Raw genomic sequence first — 20,703 nt, forward strand, 5'->3', positions numbered from 1 at the left:
GACATTAGTCATATCAGTAACCTTTTAAAAGCTGTTTTATCCTACACGGGGCAGGGGCGCCCTCATGGGGGTTGTCATTTTAGAATCACATGACCATCTTAAAACTACTCGCTTAATCTCAGTAACCATCTTGTTATTGGACACTTTCACTCTTGGATTAAATTAATCGGACACTTTCACTCTTGGATTAATTTAATCATGTCTGATTGTGTATAGTGAATTTCTACAATGGATTCTGTAACTGAAACTATTGATTTTGAATGATGCTGCATCCACACCTCTAGGTGTCACTCTAAGTTCAACATGACACGAGCAAAAAGTTACTGAGTGAACCTTCATCTGGGATCATCTTTTCTATTTCTCGTATCACAGTGCCTACAAGTAAGCTAATAAAAGAATTTCAACTCAGTCAACATTTCATGTCCATTTATGTATTTGACCAGCAGTCAAATAATAAGAGGGATAATGAGCAGACTGTCATTTTCACAATGTAAACAACAGAACTCTGACGCTAAGCGGAGGCGGAATTCAGCTGTTTCTGGAGACTCCTGTATCTCTTCACACAGAATAACAATTTCAAATCAATATTTCATGGACATTTATTTATTTGGTATGTCATTATCACAAAATAAACCCCTGACCACCCTGTTGTGGTTTATTTTTGCGATTATGACTGGCTGACTGTACATTATCCCTTACATATCAAGTAATAAATAATTGAAAAATGAGATCAAAATGTAATACCTGTGTGAGGAAATGAGCACTGATGGGTCAAGTGTCCCAGTTTGGAAGCCAAGAGGATAGGTCTACTAGTATGTTTGCAGATACAGTCATAAAACAGACTAGGTTAAAACCCTCACTGAGTCTTTAATGCATATCACAATATAACATCTAGAAAAGACAAACCACACCAGAAAATCTCAACTTAGAGTAGTCTTTTTATTATTTGACCATCCTCCAATGTCAAGAAGGTTAGATTAAATATTACATTCTTTGATGTATTATTGTACATATTGAAGGATGTTTCTTTAAATTTCAGCCTTAAATTAACTGTTGTCTCCATTCTAAACTTACGCTGTCAAAAGGTTTATCTGCTCAACCCCTCGCCATCCTTAGGAAGAGAGGCAAAGGGCTATTTTTATAGCTGCAATGTACAACCCCTCCCTTCAAGCCAGCTCTGTGAGTGACAGCACAACTGTTTCAGACTAGGTCATACCTTCATCCAACACAAAATTCCACTGTATAGGGCGACGGTGGGTATCTCTGCTCTTTCTCTCTCTATTTTAACTTCCTATACTGCTGCGCCCCTATCACCAGCATCCAGCTCAGTGTGTGGGAGGGGATCTCTGTGTGCTTGAGTGTGCATTCATGTGAGAGACTCAACTCAGGTGGGCTGCTAGAAGAGACCCTTGGAGATAGTTGCAGTAGTAGAAGTCCTCTTCTATGAGAGGGCCCTGTAAAAACATGGATCGTCTGTACTGAGGGCCCCCCAGTCCAAGAAACTGCTGAACCAAGGACACAAGCAGTGACCGCACCATGGTGGCTGAGGAGGTTATCATCACTCTTTCTGGAGGAGCACCATGGGGCTTCAGACTACAAGGAGGAATAGAACATCAGAAGCCTCTGCAGGTTGCCAAGGTATGGTTGACGTGAGCACAGTGGAGCAAAATACACTTAAAAATTATTGTAAAATGTACCATGCTTCATTTTAACTCTGATTTTAGCATGGTGTTTTTTAATAATTAAACCAATCCATAAGCTGTAATGGATACCAGAAGCACAGGCCTTGCACTGTGAGTGTGGAACTGATCCTGTACCAAAAAAGCTAAATGATTGACAGCTGTGAACTTTCAAGCACCATCTCAAATGTGGGATGACCCCTTAACATTTGGAGTCCTAAACAGCTAGTGTGAAGTGGGTTAATTGCAGTAATATAATTGAGTGATAGTTTGGATTACCTTTAACAAACCAAGCTGCTATGACAAATTGGTCACATATGTTATGTTTTCTAATCATTAGGAATAAATAGTATTAGAAAAGTAATTTGTGACTGTAGGTATCTCTTGAGAATCTAATTGAACATGAAGGAATCCAGATTTTATCCTCTTGAGGCAGTGTTATCAGGGGAATCTGACCCAGGAGCATTTCTTACTCTGTAATTTGTCATGAACATTGGTTGTGTGGTCATTTTCATATACATTTTTTTTTTTTTTTTTTAGCATAAATTATTTGGATGGGTTTTTATTCTCTCAATTTAAGGTAATGCAATGTGTGCTATCTATACCGTAACTATGTCTCACTGATTGATTGACTTGCAGGGTAGTTGGATGTTTCTAATAATCTTGACTGCCTTGAGAAGCATTGATTGGCATTTTTATTGGTAGCTACATTTTTCATCAAAAGTGTAATAAAACTAATAACAGGGACACTCTCCCAGAACAACATGGTGTTTAGTGCCTTCATGGGGGAGATTCCAGTTCCTGGCTCACTGAACCAGTAACCTTTGCATTTATAGTTATACCCTAAACCACTGGGCTTGCACCACCCCAGATCATTACGATCACTTTAATACAATCTGATCTCAGAGCTAATGGTGACAGTCTGCTTTAATCTCCAGGCACAGAATTAGAATCAGAATCAGAAATGGAACACTAGTCAGAGCTGTGGCAGTAGGAAGTACACATGCGCATGATGTGCTAATTTAATCTGGCCTGTGTCATGTCCTCATTCTGTTCCCCCATCTTCTCCACATTTTATTGGTTCTTTACACTTTCTTTGGCAAGGCCAAAGGGTCACACAGACTATATGATCTCTTTTAGCATTCTAGTTTGGTGGCTGTTGCACACTTATCAGACTTAACAGAGATTTTCATTAACACATCAGAATGTCCTGATTATTTATAGACTGATTACTGCAGCTTCAGTAAGACTTCCAATCAGTATGAAAACAACTAAAATCAGAGCCTTTCTTACTCCTGTGTGTGTGTGCTGGTAAAATTGTAGACAGGAGAGAAGTTTGACCGATATTCTCTCTGGATGGCATTTTAAGGTCTAAGTGAGTGAAGAAACAACATTCACACACTGGCACGTGGTCAGCATGTTCCCTGTCTATGCCAGCCACCTGATTTGCTCTAAGTGCTTTTTGTTCTGGTTTCAGACATACAGTAATTCATGTTGCAAATATTAATAAAAAATTGTCTGAAACATAAGGCATAATTTTATTAAGTATTGTGAACAATGTTGTCATCTTGTTTGATGACCCATCCCATGTGGCATAAGTAGAAGAATAAGACCATTTTGTGTAAAGCTGTGAGAAATATAGGCCTCTTTTACTTTTAATATTTCATGTAGAGTTCATGCACACAACCAAACCCATGTGTCACTTGTTGAGTTTCCTTGCAGATCAGCTATTCAACACTAATGTCTTGTGTTTTTCATCTACTCTTTTTATAATCTATGGAAAATATTCAAGTCCATTTAAGATGGCTTCTTGATCTGTTTATATCAGGCACATTTATTCCCTAGGTGCGTAAGCGAAGTAAAGCATGTAGGGCCGGACTGCGTGAGGGAGATGAACTGGTGTCCATCAATGAGAATTCCTGTGGGAGTTTGTCACATGCCCAGGCTATGAACCTGATCGACAGCATGCCAGGAACACTACACATCCGGGTTAGGAGGTATATCAACCTTTATACCTTCACAATGCTAAAGTTACACTACATGGCCAAAAGTATTTAGAGCACCACACCCATATGTGCTTGTTGAACATTTATTTTTCAAAACCATAGACATTAAACAATAACTTTGCTGCTAGAACAGCTTCCACTCTTCTGTGAAGATGTTTCAGGAGATGTATGTAGGGGGGTGGTTGCAAGGATCTGCTCCCATTCAGACACAAGAGCATCAGTGAGGCTAGGTACTAATGTTGGGTGATGAGGCCTAGCTCACAGTTGGCATTCCAGTTTATCCCAAAAGTGATAAATTGGGTTTAGCTCTGGGCTTTGTGCAGGCAAGGCAAATCCATCTACACCAGACCAGGGGTTTTAAAAAGTACTCAGAAATTATACAAAAGTGAAAGTATGGATACTGAGTGAAAATTTTACTCAATTAAAAGTCCAAGTATCTAGCCAAAAACATACTCGAGTGAAAGTAAAAATTTAATTGTACTTAATTCACATTAAATTGTACTTGAGTATTAAAAAGTAACTTTTTTCCTAGCTAGAATGAAATCAAGAGAGGACATTGTGTGAGAGAGGATGTTGTTAAATTCGATTGGTTTGTTAAGTCGCCTTTTTACTGTCTCCGACAACTGTCATATTTCTTCCCTAGTGGCATTCGCAACCTGGTCATAGAATCATGTTACAATAAATACATGTTTGCAAAATGATTTTTATGTGGCCTGTTGTACATAACACAGCAATTTCCTGATGGAAGGAACACTATAGATGCTAAAACAATTACTTTAATACCCTTTCACTCAAATCACAGGTAAAACGGCAGATTATCAGTTCATAAACATGTACTTTTCGCTCTGTTCCTCACACAATGCTATCTTATGACATATAAACATTTTTACTATAGAGCATGACACATTTTAATGTTTGCATTACATAACCAACTACATTTACAAGCTTGTTTAAGTTGTTAATATCAAATTGCACGGTAGCTCAATTGATAGAGCGTTGTGCTTGTGATACAAAGGACCGGGGTACGAGTCCTGAAGAGTCGACACGTGAGCCGAAAGTGTCATAGAAGCACCACAAAATGACGCAATTGTGTTTTCATCTCACATTTGCTTTTTATTATACTATCAGTTAGGTTTAGGTTCAAGGTTTAGGGTAGGGATGTCAGTTTTGTTGATTTAAATCTCGATAGAACTTTAACCTTTAAGAACCTCATGCATTCTGGAGAACATTTCACTCGCTTTTAGCACCATACAGTGGACATTTCACTTCAGAACTGCCCTGAGATGTGTAATGAACCACATAATTTTATTTTGCAAAAATGTTGCCACAGTCACGCAATGTTCGTTGCATGGCAGAAGTCACTCACAAATTGCGATGCCAGAACACCCAGCCCCTTGAGACATAAAGTTAAAAAAATAAAAACATTCTAAAATAAAAACATTCTAAAATTCTAATAAATCTTTTAAGAAAGTTAATAATGTTGTTGCTTTTGTGAATTGTTACCAAACCTTGCTGTTGAGAAGATGGATGAATTCAATCAAATTCATTGTTAATATTTACTCAGATATGTACAGTCACATATAGTCTAGTGGCACAAATATTTCCACGTATCCTAAGCTCAAATCAGGTCCTAAATTCCGCCCCTGCAGATGGTCGGAACTCCACACAGCCGCCGTGCGACACTCCATTTCAAATGACTGACCTCCCGTCTGTCATTTGTCAGATGCAGTGAAAAGGTGGCTTCAGTCCAGTAAGACGAAATAAAATAATCTGCAAAAATGTAATGAGTACTTTTCAAGTTTATATAAAATTGTAGGGAGTAAAAAGTAAAATTTTTGCTTTGGAAATGTAATTCAGTAAAAGTACAAGTATTCCATTTAAATTGCACTCGAGTAAAGTACAAATCCCAAAAAATAATACTTACACCCCTGCACCAGACTCAGTAAATCCTTTCTTATGAACCTGTGTGCACATTGGCATTGTCATGCTGTAACACAAAAGGGTCCTCCCCACACTGTTGCCACTAAGTTGGAAGCGCACAATTCTCTTGAATGTCATTGCATGGCATAGCATTAAAGGGTTAGTTCACCCAAAAATGAAAAATCTCTCATGATTTACTCACCCTCATGCCATTCCAGTTGTGTATGACTTTCTTCTGCAGAACACAAATTAAGATTTTTAGAAGAATATTTCAGCTCAGTAGGTCCATACAATGCAAGTGAATGGGTGCCAAAAAAATTTAAGCCCCAAAAGGGCAACATAAAAGTACTCCAGACAACTCTGGTGGTTAAATCGATGTGTTCTGAAGAGATCTGATAGGTGTGAGTGAGAAACAGATCAATATTAAATATTTTTTTTTTTTTTTTTTACTATAAATTCTCCTCCCTGCTCAGTCAATGTCCACTTCACTTTCACTTTCCCATTCTTCTTCTATTTTTGATTATTCACATCCTTCATGCATATCACCCCTACTGGACAGGGAGGGTAATTTATGATAAAAAAAAATTACTTAAATATTCATCAGTTTCTCACCCACACTTATCATATCATGTCTGAACACATGGATTTAAACACTGGAGTCGTATGGATTACTTTTTTGCTCCTTTTATGTGGAATTTGGAGCTTCAAAATTTTGGCACAAAATTGACTTGCTTTTTGAGGACCTAGATAGCTGAAACCGTCTTCTAAAAATCTTAATTTGTGTTCTGCAGAAGAAAGAAAGCCATACACATCTGGGATGGCAGAAGAGTGAGTAAATCATAAGAGAATTTTCATTTTTGGGTGAACTTCCCTTTAAGGTTAAAGGTCCTCTCTGGAATTACTGGAATAGCTAAACCTGTTAAACAGAATGGTGTCTTCACTTACCTTTCGCCATATAGTGTAGTATATGATGTGTTTAACAACAAATGGGAACTAAAATAAATGGCAGTGTTAACTGGAGTTAGACCCCCAAGCCAGGGCTGCTGTGAGCTACTGTTACTGACCACCCCTATGCTATTTTACCCCTTTACATGTCTATCAGGGCACCGGCTGGCTTCCAGTCTGTGGTTTTGGTTGCTCGAGCTCCTTCTCCCCGCATTGATAAAGAGTACCGTGCTGCCCTTAGGGCCATGTCCCCATCCAGTTCTAGAGCTTACCAGCCCAGTGTACACCAAATCCACCACGGGGCCCTGATGTCCCCGACTGGACGCAGTGGATTGACCTCCCCCCCTGGCAGTGAGGCTTACTATGGAGAAACAGACAGTGATGCAGATGTGGCAGCCCACGAGAGGCAACGCAAGCCGAAAAGACGCAGTCCCAGCAATTCACCCGCAAAGGCTGGTAGAGTCTCACTGGAGGGAGCCGAGACTTCTGAGATGAGCGGATATGACAGTGCCTCAGATGCCCAAGTGTACCTTCCTGTGGGGCCTTATGAAAGGGGCGAGACATTGCCTGGTGTAGCCCGCAGAGATGTGATTTGCCAGCATCCTCCATCTGGAGCCTGGTCCTCACAGACCTCCACCGAAAACTCATCCATGAGTGCGGATGACCAAAACCCACGAGAAGGGCTAATGGAAGAGGACAGTGGGTTCCAGGAGCCCACAAATCTTCCTCCACTTGTATCTCCAGAGAGAGCCAAAGAAGCTCTAATGCTAAGCTCTCGTTGTCAGTTAGTGCCCATGGTTGGGCCAGTTGACAATCCGGTGGATGAGGAGCTTACATTAACATATATGGATAAAGCAAAACAAGCAAGTGAGTATATAAAGATTATTTCATTTGAGTCAAAGTCAGTTGTGGTGGTGCTTTTTTACTAAGTTAAGCAATTTGTTATTCACTGATTTCACTTCCCCTCACTAAAAGCAGTATTTTAACATCTAAGTGTCACCAACAACATAGTTTCTTGACAACTAGTCCTAATTTGTCTGAGATGGTGAAATTAAAAGATATTGTATGACTTGGCTCGTACGAAAAGGTACGACTTTTAAACCAACCAATCAACAAACAGAATTTCAAATTGATACAATATAGGCATCAAAGTTTAACTAGCCTCCTATTCAACACTTCATTTTAAGAAAGAAAACACATTTGAACAAATATGGTTACTGATTCTATATTTATTTATGCAACACCAATAGCTGATGTTTGTAATAATCTTCCTCCATCTCATTCGAAACCCAGATGTTTTCTTTCTTCCGTGGTACACAAAAGTTATTTTCCTATTAAAATCATGGTTAGGTTTAGGTTTGGATAAAGGGGTAATATTTGGAAAAATTGTGATAACATTATTTGTTGATTTGTTTATTTTTCTCTGGGTATAAAGTTGTAAATTTTTGTAGAAGTCAACTCGTATGACCCCTAGGACTGCAGTACCTTGAAATGATTTATAGTACAGCACCTTAAAAATACACTTGCCCTTACAGCCTGCATTCATATAAAGTCTAACATAAAATTTAGAAGTTGATGAAAAGAAAAAGTTCATGTAGATATTATGTGTCAAATACCCATAAATAGATGCATTGCTAACTCTAGAAGAGTAGCATTTTAAAGGCAGGCTATTTTGCACTAGATAAGCTATTTTATTACTTGGCAAGATAAGTTCTAAATTGCACTTGTGATTGGCTTACTGGCTTTACAGATAATGTCTTGAACACCTGCTTTGTAAATGTGTTATGAAAGTCACATCTTGTCCCAGGTAATACAGCTAATACTGAAATGACAGTGTGATTGCCTGCATGTAACCTATTGAGGAGGTGGGCTGATCATCCTGAGTCTTTTAGCCAGCAGTGTCTATATTTGTCCTGAGGCTCACAGGGTTGATAACCTGAGCACTGCTTTGCATGAGCTGGCATAAGCATCTCCAGCTGCTTGCCTGATCATATCAGGTGTCAGTGTTCCTCACAGGCCTCCTGCTCCTATTTTCTCTACCTTCCTACCTCCTCCAATACACCACCTCTCTCCCTCTTGGCCCACAGCTGAAATAGTGTATTGTTTGTATTGTATATTGTTGTACTGAGTATTTCGGTATTGTTTTTGGACATAATAAGAAATATCTGGCTGGCATTTAGAGCCTCTTAAAGGTCATCAGTGCAAGTCACATATTAGCATATTTCAGTAGATATGTCAGTCTTCATAAAATGTCATACAAGGCTTAAATGTTTTCATGAGGTCAGGCTGCATACATGACAAAAACCAAAGAGTTCCACTTGTTTTACATTCCTAATAACATAGTTCCCAAGCCAATCGCTCTGTAACAGATAACAGTGTTATGACACTGATCTTAGGGGGCAGCTGAGGAATGTGTGTTTGTTGATCCCAGATCAGGTGGTAAACATCATATTGACATCTGTGTTTATACTAAGATTACTCACTGTGGAATCTAATCTGTCATTTATTGAATATTAATATTAAATGACTGGATTAACAACATGTATGATGATAACTGTTCATTCATCTAGTGAGAAAGATGTAACAGTTATTTTATCTGAGAAAACAGCTACTTTCTTTTATTTACTAATGCCAAATTTAAATTAGGCAAATTATGCAAAGTGAAAATTACATAAGCCAATCAACAGCTTTATAACTGAAGCAGTTGCTTTTACTGGTGTTATATTTTAGAGTAAAGCCCTTTTTTTATTGATTGGATTTTCACTTTTAGCTCAGTATGCAAAAAGACCTCAAGCTATGTGCCGCAGTACCATTTTTATAAAGTGTACATGCATCTTCAGAACCACAGCTATTTGAGGCAGTGTCATTTCAAGCACTAGAATAAATAAACAGCCATAAATCTAAAGACAACCCTAATCTGCTAAACATTCTCATGCTGTTCTCAGGGAACAGAGTTAAGCACTGATAAATTAAGCATGTCCCTATGGTACACAAATAAACTTTGCATTAAAATAACAATCATCTTTTTCTCTAACTGCCATAGATTAATATAATGAGTGGTCCCTGTTGCAAAAAGCTTTGATAAAATACTCAGATTTTAAATTCAGTTCAATTAAAATGTATTTATAAAACACATATTAAAACAACAGATGTTGACCAAAGTGCTGTACAATGCAAAAGGGTAAAAAATAGCAGGATAATACACTCAGAACACACAAATAATACAGAAATACAAACCACAACCTCTAGGAAAACATGTTTTCAACTTAGTTTTAAAATCATGTATTGTTGATGCTGATCTAATATAAATAGGTAAACTGTTCCACAGTTTAGGGGCACCTACCGCAAAAGTGTGTTCGCCCCTCATCTTCAATTTAGTCCTAGGGACAATCAAGAGCTTCTGATCAGATGATCTGAGGGTTCTCTGAGAATTGTGCATATGCAACAGGTCAGCAAGGTTGGGAGGCGCTAGTCCATTTAGGGATTTAAAAACAAAAATAAGTATTTTATTATCAAGTCTAAATTTAACTGGCAGCCAGTGAAGAGAGCGTAGAATAGGAGTAATATGGTCATGCTTACGGGTCTGTCAGCAGTCTGGCTGCATCATCCTGGACCATTTGCAGTCTTGCAAGGGAAGTATTGTTAATTCCTACACTTCCTAAAGGAAGCATGTACAGAGAGAAGAAGAGGGGCCAGAATAGAGCCCTGAGGAATGCCACAAATAAGAGGGGCCGAGACAGATGAGAATTCTCCAAGACAAACTGAGAAACTTCTATTTGAGAGATATAATTTGACCCAGTTTAGAGCATTTCCACAAATACCCATGCACCGCTCACGGCGAGAAATGAGAACACTATGATATATAGTATCAAAGGCTGCGCTAAGATCTAACAGCACCAGAATCGCCAGATTTCCTGCGTCAACAGTTAAGAAGATATCATTAAAAACTTCTAAAAGTGCTGATTCAGTGCTATGATAAGTTCTAAAACCTGACTGAAATACTTTAAGAATATTATTTTTATCTAAAAAAGTGTGTAACTGAGCAAGTACCACTTTCTCCATGATCTTAGAAATAAAAGGTAATTTAGAAATAGGTCTAAAATTAGAAAGAACTGTCCAATCTGACTTCTACAATCCTATCAACAAAACAGTTGAGGAAGTGGTCACATATTTTTGGGGACATATCAAGATACATATTTACAGGAGGATTGATAACAGAACTTATGGTTGAAAAAAGCACTCTAGGTCTATGACAATAAAAAATAATAATAATAATAATAACATCAGAGAAATATTTAGACCTTGCTGCTTTCACAGCTTTCTGAAACTTTGATAGAGAGTCTCTTAGGATTTCATATGACACCTGAAGTTTGTCTTTCTTCCATTTATGTTCTGATCTACTGCATAACTGCCTTAAAGAACAGATATTATCATTTAACCAGGGCTGAATTGGGTTTGGCATGTTTCATCCTCAGAGGAGCAACAGAGTTCAAGATCTTTGTACAGGTGGTGTTACAAAAATTAATACGCTCCTCAACACTTCGGTGAGATTAAGAAAAGTCTAACTCTGAGGATTGTAGTGCCTCTTTATACAGCAGTAAAATCTCCATTTGAAACAGAGCTAAATATTTGAGACCAGCGAATAGAAGAGTAGACTTTCACAGGTTGGTATGGAAGAGGGACAGAAAACAAGACAGGCTTATGATCAGCAAAATTACAGTTGCATATATCAATATCACAAATCGACAAACCAAGAGACAAGACATGGTCCAATGTATGCCCACGAATATGTGTAGAGCCTTTCACCAGTTGGTCGAAACCAAAAGAGTCAATAAGATTTAAAAAGTCTTTAGCCATAGGGAATGTTGGACAGCATACATGAATATTACAGTCCCCACTAAAAATTCCATGAATTCATCAATAAACTCCCTGTTGAATTTGTGGGGTGGTACACCATTGCACACACTACAGGGTTCACCAGATCTAATAAAAATTCTTGCAATTCAAAGCTTGAATAAAGCTCCGTCTTTACGAAAGTACTGCTAATCTTACTCTAAAAATGGATGCCAGTCCACTACTCCATCCAGTTGCCCAAGACGAGTTAAAAAAATGCATATTCTGGAGGTACAAGTTCTGAAAAGGGGCTTATATCTCCAATATTTAACCAAGTCTCTGTAACAAGTAAAAAATCTAGGTCACGAGAGGTGATAAAATAATTTAAAATGAAAGTCTTATTAACCATCAGGGCCAACCTGTTTGGCAGCTGATCGTAATCCAGTGAAGAGTCATTGTCCTGCTGTGATTCATGATGCAGAGGGTGAATGTTTTTTAGATTCACTCCTCCTTGGAAAAAACGAGGTGACTAGTGAATGTAGACATCGCTGGAAGAGTCTAGAACAATGGGCCGAATCCACTAAAGCGCTGCTTCCAATGAGCGCTGGGATGCAAAGCGGTCACACTCCCACCCACATGGAGAAAGACCCGACCGGCATAGCGTTCCCGAGAGTAAAAATGAGGATGACTTCAGCTTCACTAATATTCCTCTCCGCTTTCCTCGTCATCTGTGGAATTACTTTATAGGAAGGGCACAGGGCAGACGGCAGATGGCGCACACACGCCGGTAGGTTCGACACCGGCGGGGGAGAACAGTAATGTAATACTCTCTGTTCCGATTTCAGAGAATTTTCATAAGAGCTTTAGATGTTAAAGAGTGTTTGGCGGTTATATACCAGCACAGAGGTAGTATTTTGTATAAACAGGGACATTAACAACATGAGGACAAACATAAAAAACAGGCTGGGCAGCAGACGGCAAGCCACACGCACCAGCGCCATCTTGGATAATTTCTCAATGGTGACTGAGGCTCACCAAGCTAACTGTGCCGAACTAACTGTGTGGGGCATGCTAAGGATTCTTTGACTGTGGGTCCCTTGCACGTGAAAAGATATGCTTGTTACTCCACTTTGCAGTAGCATTTGAAAAGCTGGATCCTAAATGTTTGTCTAGTCATTAATGAATAGAGAAAAAAGGTCTATCAACATGATATCAGAACTTCAAACAAACTTTTAAAAGGATAGGCAGTGCTAACAGGTGAGTTGAGTTTAGCGAGTGCATGGACAGAGAAAAACTTTCCACATGCAATCCATACTTTTGCACAATATTACAGGCCTAAAGAGGCAAAAGACTACTGCTGCCATTTAATATGCACATTAGGGAAAAAAACTGAAATGTCTCATACTGAATAACCAAGACTGGACATATAAAGTTGATAGTGTTAAGCCATAAACAGTAATACATTATTCCTATACTAGACATAATTAAATTCAAACTGGAATTCTGACTCGTGTGTTTTCATCTCATATTTTTCAGAATTGAACCGTGGAGAGACAATCATAGACAAACAGGTGAAAGAGGCTCGATCCAAGTGCCGCACAATCGCCTCGCTACTGACTGATGCACCAAACCCTCACTCAAAAGGTGTGTTGATGTTCAAAAAGCGTCGTCAACGCTCCAAGAAATATACACTGACCAGCTTCGGAAGTGTTGATGAAGACATGAGGCAGGACTCTCAAGAAGAGGATGGTGTATTTGTTGGAAGTGAATCAGAATTTGATGAGGAAGGGTTTTCTGCTGCACCAGATCCAACGTGGGACAGTGACTACCTTGAGATGCTGGAGAGAAGATCAGCATCCAGAGGTCTGGAAGTAGAGGGTGGAGGTGCTCTCAGTCCTGGTCTGAGTGATACCTCAGGGAAGGGGGCACAGTTGTTTGAGCAGCAGAGGAGGAGGGCTGAGGAACATGCCAAGAAAATGGAAACTGCTCAACAGTTGCAAAGCCAAATGCTGGGCATTGTGCTGAAAGAGACCCAAGCACTTCAGACACAACAACCACAACCAGACCCACTAACAAAGACCAATGTCCAGGCACCACCAGTTGCTCCAAAACCTGCAGATCCTTCAAAAACACTACATAATGAATTTCCACACCCAGAAACACAAATTATCCTTGAAACACCTCAAGCTATCCCCACTATTCCTACGATGGTTTATGGAGATACTTCAAACACAATGAAACCAGCTCCCTCTGTGTTGCCCATAACTAATCTCTCAGTAACTCCTGCAGAACCTATGATGCGTCCACCACCAACTCCTCTGCCAGAACTTCCTTCCAGCTCTGTGTTAAACCGAACCGCCAGACCTTTTGCCCCAGGCTGTATTACCAATCGGGCAGCCACTGCTCCTGTTGTGTTCCACCCTGCAGTCAGTAAGAAGACACCCAGGCCTGTTTCAGTGGCTGTCGTGGCACCTCCATTTTCAACAGCATCAGAGGAGCATGTCATGGGTGTCACTCCGCCCTCCTTTGCTACCCTGGTCACAGTGAGCCAACCGAGTGCTGATGTGCCTGCTAAAAGGATACCCACACACCCCTACATGCCTGGCAAGCATATACCTGCACCTGTGGAATCATATTCTCAAACTTCTCATCACTCCTCTTCAGTGGAAAACATTAATGTTCCATCAATTCCACTTCCCATAGTTCAAACCAAAGAACCTACTTTTCCCATAGATACTGAAACAGCTTTGCCTGCTCCTCCTGCAATCCATATTGACAATACTGTGACCTCTGTGGCTTCTGTTATGCCTCTTGACATTCCTCAGCCCATAGTGTTACCATCCCAACATTCTTCTACTTTGACCCCTGCAGCTCCTGTGACCCTTTCCAGCCCTGTAACTCCACTTTCACCTGTGGTGTATCATGATAAAACTTCAGCCACTGGTGGCCGTACTGGTATTCTCCAAGAGGCCCGCCGCCGTAGTGCATACAAGCCAATGTTTAAGGTGCCTGACAGCAAGAAGAACTCACCAAACCCTGAGCTATTGTCTATGGTGCAGAACTATGATGAAAGACCCAGGTGTGTGTATTCTGAACCTGAAAATGTTGCCCAGAACATGGATGACAACAGGACAAGGGTCCCACCACCTGTGGCTCCTAAGCCACGGGTCATCCCAGAAATGTCCCATATCCCTCAGGCTGAAGGGAAAGGTGCAGAGCTATTTGCACGTAGACAGAATCGGATGGATTTTTTTGTTGTAGACTCCCCACCTCTGCAGCAACCTCAACCTCTTGGGGCTCAACACTCCCAATCAGTCATGGATCTGATCCAACCACGTGAGCCCTCAACAACCCCATCCCAGTGGAAATATTCTCCCAACATTCGTGCTCCTCCACCCATTGGTTACAACCCCCTACTGTCTCCCTCTTGTCCTATCGGGGTGCAACGTGGAGGGGCCAAGGTGTCTGAGGGAAGCTCCAAAGGAAGTAAGGGTGGTAATGTGTTCCCAAAAGAGGGTATCAAAGCCTTGGACTTCATGAGGAGACAACCCTACCAACTGAACTCAGCAATGTTCAGTTTTAACACACAGCCTTCAACCCCCTCCTACCAAAGGCAACAGAGAGAGGGTCATACTCTGACACCACCTAAGCAGATTCCAGTGAAGTCAACACGTGTGTATGAAATTAAACGATTCTCCACTCCCACCCCAATGTCAGCCCCAACTCTTAACCCCACAGTTATTGTACCACGCTCAAAAACCACGATCGGTGAACATCTGTCTCATTCTGACATGACATCCCCACTCCCTGCACCTGCTTCACCCCCTCCACCTGAACTTGTACCTGAATCCACTCCGGCACCTTCACGGGCTCCGGGCCTCCCAGAGCTCCCCAAACTTTCAGCTGTGCTCATCCCTCACATGATGCCCTACTCACCCCCAGCCCCCATGTCAAGTATGTCAAGCCTAAGCTACTCTGGGCTCCAAGCTGCCAAACAGTTTACGAGTGCCCCTGAGTTAAGTGCCTTACCCCCAAACCCTTTAAAGTCTCCCATTCAAGTTCCCAAACCTCGTTTTATTGCAACACGAGTGGGCATTCAGCCCCGTGTCTGGAGACCTGGAACCCTACCTCACTGACGTGATTATTTATATTGAAGAAGCTGAACCATCTGCTTTTGTTCCACTCTCAAAATTCATGCTTTTCAAATTTGAGTCTTAATATCCATTTAATATATCCTGAAGGAAATTATATTTTTCATTTCAGATTAAAAGTGATCACTGTTTGAGTCAGTGATCATTGGGGAAAGGAAAACAGCACAGTGGTGAATTGTTAGTTATAAAAATATTCTCTGTTTAGTGTTCAATATAAATATCTGTCTCTTCATAACGTTGTTACATTTTACATTCATTTTTGCTTGATTTATTGTATTGCTTGCAAGGCAGCCCTGTTTTGATATTCCTCAAACACTCTAGTTAGGGTTTATTCTAAAACCCCAACCCTATAAATATTAATCCATAAATCTATTTTTGTTTTGGTAAACTTTAAACTTTTTTGAAATATCTCCTATTGACTTTTCATTTTTTTCAATTTAACAGACATCGATGACATAGTAATATTTGCAAATATATTGCTATTGGTCTTCTTTCTTACAACAATTTGCATACTGAATTGGTATTTCTTGCATGTATTTAACCATCTATAGCCACTGCAAAGACAGTATAGGAGATGCATGGTCATTCACCCAGGATTTGTTTTTAAAAGTTGGACAGGCAAATGTCTTCACAGACCAGCAATTAATAGCACAGACAGAACACAAGAACATGTCCTGTGTGAACAGCCTCTTATGTGTTGATTCTAAGTCCCATGACAACAGCAAAAATGGTCATGATGAAGCAATTCATGTATGCAGAACCAAAGCCTAAAACCTAAGCTAAACTAAATCTATAATGCTATTCTTTTGCTACCTTGCAAGCACTACTATTTTCTTGAGGAAATGCAAGTCTAGTTTAGATCATTGTTGTTTTGTTGAGTGTTTTTTGAAAACTAAAAATTAACTTTTAAGCTAAATTAAGCAGTATTGATTCTGAAACCTGAAAAGTTCATTAATATATTTTAAATCTCCAATGTAGTGTGTGAAATCCAACAAGTTCTACTGTGTGTGTAAAACAATGGGCAGTTGCTGGAACAGAAAGATCACAGATTATTTCTTTGCCTCTGACTGCTGGACAACAGCATTACACAGTACAGTGTTTGCTTTCTAAAAGGAATGACGTCGCATGTAGAAAACTACATTCTGACATGGCACCCAAAAAAGCATTGCGCATGGATTGGACTGACAAGTTTAACAATTACATATGAGTTTTGACTTGTCTTTGGTGAACTTGGGTCTAAACCTGGGTCTGTCTGACACATTTAAGAATGAAACTAAGGAAAAAAGGAAATTGTTTTGCAGTGTGCCTTCCAGCCTCCCTCAGGCAAATCAGAAATGTTATCTCTCCTGGCAGAGCCTGAACTGAACAGGTGCATGAGGGTCACAGCCTATTTGTGGGAGCAAAGTAAACAGGGAACCAGGCTGGATTATTTAGATGTGGTCTTACTGGATTTGCAGTGTTCACCTGCAGTATATAAAACATACGACAATAAAGGAATAGTTCATCCAAAAATGAAAATTACATCCTCATTTACTCACCCTCATGTTGTTACAAATCAAAATTAATTTCTTTATTCTCTGGAACACAAAAGGAGACATTTTGAACACTGCTTTTTCCATGCTCTTTTCCATGCAATTACAATGAACGGGACTGAAGCGTGGTATGACCTGTGTGCTATATTCTAAGAACACATAATATTGCTTTGTTTGAGAAACTTGCTATTCACTTAAAATCTTGACTTTTAGTCCTTCTTGGTGTGATCACTTGAGTTCAAGCAATCTGAATGATTCATTCACAGTTCTCAAGTATAACTTTAGAATATTTCTGTCAATTTCTCACACAAAGCTTTTGTATGACTTCAGAAGACTTGGAATGCAATGCAGTAGTCCTATGGACTACTTTTATTATACTTTTATGGTGCTTTTGTGTCCTTTATGAAGCTTGAAAGCTCCAGTCCCCATTCATTGTAATTTCATGTGGAAAAAAGGTCTTCAAAACATCCTCTTTTGTGTTCTGTGGAAGAAAGTCATTCAGATTTGGAATGACAAAAGGGTGAGAAAATAATGGCAGAATTTTGGGATAACTACTTCTACAGAAACCATGTGTTTTGATTTATTTTTATAAAAACTTGTTTAGTGGTCAAATCAGCAAGTGTTAAAGTTAGGAAATGTACAGTGTTCGAAAGAGTCGTCGAGACAGACATGTAAGCCACCTCAGCACTAAAGCAGACAGGGTTGGGGAGTAACGGAATACATGTAACGGGATTACGTATTTAAAATACAAAATATAAGTAACTGTATTCCACTACAGTTACAATTTAAATCATTGATAATTAGAATACAGTTACATTCAAAAAGTATTTTGATTACTGAAGAGATTACTTTGCATTTTATTGTCATTTGTTTCATTTAATATTTAATCCTTTCAGGTGGAAAACATTTGAACAGCGGTGAAACACTTTCTTATGATGTGTTACACTCATATGAGCAGACAGAGAATTAAGTTTGAAGTAAGTTTGGTGCAGAAGAAATAGAAATAAACCTGGTGTAAATTGTCAGCTTTACGCTAAGCTAAAATGCTATTTCTAGCCATTTTACATGCACGTTACCAGGCACGATCATATTTTTTTATTAAGAAAATTCACATTGGATTATTATTCACATAATTTCTTTTTTTCTAGTAAGACCTTTGATATTAGGGCAAAAAATCATATTCTTGATAATAATTTTTGTATTGTTTTCCTGTAAAAATATCTAAAAATCCTTAAAACAAGATCAATTTGATTTATCTTGTTTTAGAAACAACACTGCATAAGATATTTAGGTATTTCAGAGAATGTATTTTTAACGTGTATTTTGTCTTACTGTACTGGCAGAGATTTTACAGTCAAAACAAGTGAAAAATCTACCAGTGCTGAAGAAGTAATCCAAAGTATTTAGAATACGTTACTGACCTTGAATAATTTAACAGAATACGTTACAAATTACATTTTACAGCATGTATTCTGTAATCTGTAGTGGAATACATTTCAAAAGTAACCCTACCAACTCTGAAGCAGATCTGTCTCATTGACTCATGTATGAGAAGTGCAAAGCTAGAACTGTCCAGGATTACCAGAAGGTTAATGAGACAACTGGCTTTATTTGAATTAGTCAAGATAATCATTATCAGATGACATATTTGAATGCTTTACTTGATGGCAGTGAGACTATGGATTATGTGTTCCCATAGCCCTCAGAGTTTTGAGGCAAGTCTTAAAGGGGCATATTACAGAAATTACCTCAAGCCTTAAGTTAAGATATTATCAGTTAAGTTATAATTTTTCACAAATTCATATTACAAATCAAATCACTACACTTTTTAAAAGATTTTTGGCAAGTTAGGATGCTTCTGTTGTACTCTTTTCCGATCTGTAATTAAGATAAGATAATGCATTCACTCTGTTATAGCTTTTGTCCTAAATGAGATCCTAACCCAAACTGCCATGGTTACCAAGCAGATAAGATAGGATTCCATTCCAAAGTTAGGATCTTTCTGTAATATGCCCCCTGAGGCCTTGTAACATTCAAGGAACAATGGATGGAAGTACAAGGAAGGAAATCACTTTGTACTAATGTGTATTAGATATCCGGAGAGAATGAATAAATAATGTTTGCAATACTGGCAGGTGAGAATGTTTTGTTAGTAAAATTTCTTTTTCTTTCTTCCTTTTTATTTTTATTTTTATTTATTTTTTATATATATTTAGAATATGAATAAAAGGTTGTCAAAGATAAAATAGATACAGTGTTTAACTCCTGAGCCAAGGTCTTGTTTATTTGTCTTTCTCATTACAGTCATTATGTTTTATTGCATTGCAATATGCAATGAAAGCTTTACTTTGTTCAATGCTCTTAATTTGACTGTTGTACAAATCATTAGATAAATGTGTCTGTTTTTGTAAAATGGATGTCTCTGAATGGTGATTTTCTTTTTGCAATGCCTATAATATGTTCACTAAGACCTTAGAATGCTAGTGAAAGTGTCTTGTATTTATAATACAATGATAATACTGAATAAACAAGTTTGAATAAAATATTCCTGAAATTTAACAATGTCTCTGTCTCATGGCATCAAGTGACAACTTACACTTTTAAAAAGTAAAAATGTGTAGTTGCTAACTTTAGGGCATATTTCTACTTAACACATAAAAGCTTGTTGGTGTAGCCTAAACTAATGCAGTCAGGTTGATTCAGTCATATTGCATTTTACACTAGAATAAAACCAGTTAGTTTACATGTCACCATATGAAGCATATTTTTATAGGTTACCTATCTTTTTTCTTTCTTTTCTTTTTTAATTTTTTATATACAGTATATTGCCGTGTAGAATGCAGGCAGGATCCCAACATGTCACATCATTCGTTATTTCTATTGTAGCCTATTTATTTTATTTTTTCTGTTACCATGTATAAAAAAGTCCAGGGCAAGTTTATTTTAGCCTTCAGTGAATGTGAATTTGTGAATCCGACTGACACAATATATGTTTGACTCATCAGGGTCACTGTATACTTTTGGGAAGATAAAAAAAACAAAAAAAAACATAAAACCTTATGTCATTAAGGTGACTAATCACCACATGGTGGCGCTTCTTTTCCACCTTTCAAATCAGGCCATTATAGTGGAACATGACAGTTAGAATTTCAGTGGTTTTTAGTTTTAGTTCTAATTCATGTCAAATTTATTTAAAAAAACAAAACATCTGTGGCTCCTTGATTTCCATAACTTATAATTTTAAACCATTTCCATTTTTACTTATTTTAAAATTAAAGTAAATGTCATTTTTCCTTTCTGCTCTCTTTGATGCACTTCCAGTTTTACATTGAACAGAACCCAAGAAAGAATTGTAGTATATATATATATTTATATATATATATATATATATAAAGCCCTAAGTGTATAATTAAGATTAAATTACTCTTCTAAAACTTAGTGGTGGTGAAGCAAGGTATTGCACCCTGCTGAATTTGCAGCGCTTATGCTGGCACCATTCTCACACATATGCTGTCTTTCTATATTTAGGGCTGGTAATGTTCAGACACTTTTTATGGCTGCTCCAAGCTTTCCCCTTTTACATATGTGGTTAGATTCCATTTATGAGTGGATCCTTCCTGAATTCACAAAGATAGAG

General features: G+C 38.5%; 1 protein-coding gene across 1 annotated transcript; it reads left to right on the plus strand.

Moving 5' to 3' along the window:
• The first annotated feature begins 1,366 nt into the window (after window positions 1-1,366).
• Window positions 1,367-19,614, plus strand: LOC127414303 (synaptopodin 2-like protein). Its single transcript, XM_051652249.1, has 4 exons — window positions 1,367-1,638; window positions 3,525-3,676; window positions 6,708-7,417; window positions 12,920-19,614. Exons 1-4 carry the CDS (start codon window positions 1,537-1,539, stop codon window positions 15,517-15,519), a joined length of 3,564 nt encoding a protein of 1,187 aa, XP_051508209.1. The 5' UTR covers window positions 1,367-1,536; the 3' UTR covers window positions 15,520-19,614.
• The last annotated feature ends 1,089 nt before the right edge of the window (window positions 19,615-20,703 follow it).

Source organism: Myxocyprinus asiaticus, chromosome 23 (assembly GCF_019703515.2).
Source record: "Myxocyprinus asiaticus isolate MX2 ecotype Aquarium Trade chromosome 23, UBuf_Myxa_2, whole genome shotgun sequence".
NCBI lineage: Eukaryota > Metazoa > Chordata > Actinopteri > Cypriniformes > Catostomidae > Myxocyprinus > Myxocyprinus asiaticus.

Bases quoted from the DNA above. Each gene is read 5' to 3' on its own strand.
- LOC127414303 (XM_051652249.1), top strand. From the start codon at position 1,537: ATGGTGGCTGAGGAGGTTATCATCACTCTTTCTGGAGGAGCACCATGG. The intron at 1,639-3,524 runs GTATGGTTGACG...TTTATTCCCTAG, and splicing joins AGCCTCTGCAGGTTGCCAAG to GTGCGTAAGCGAAGTAAAGC. The intron at 3,677-6,707 runs GTATATCAACCT...CATGTCTATCAG, and splicing joins CTACACATCCGGGTTAGGAG to GGCACCGGCTGGCTTCCAGT.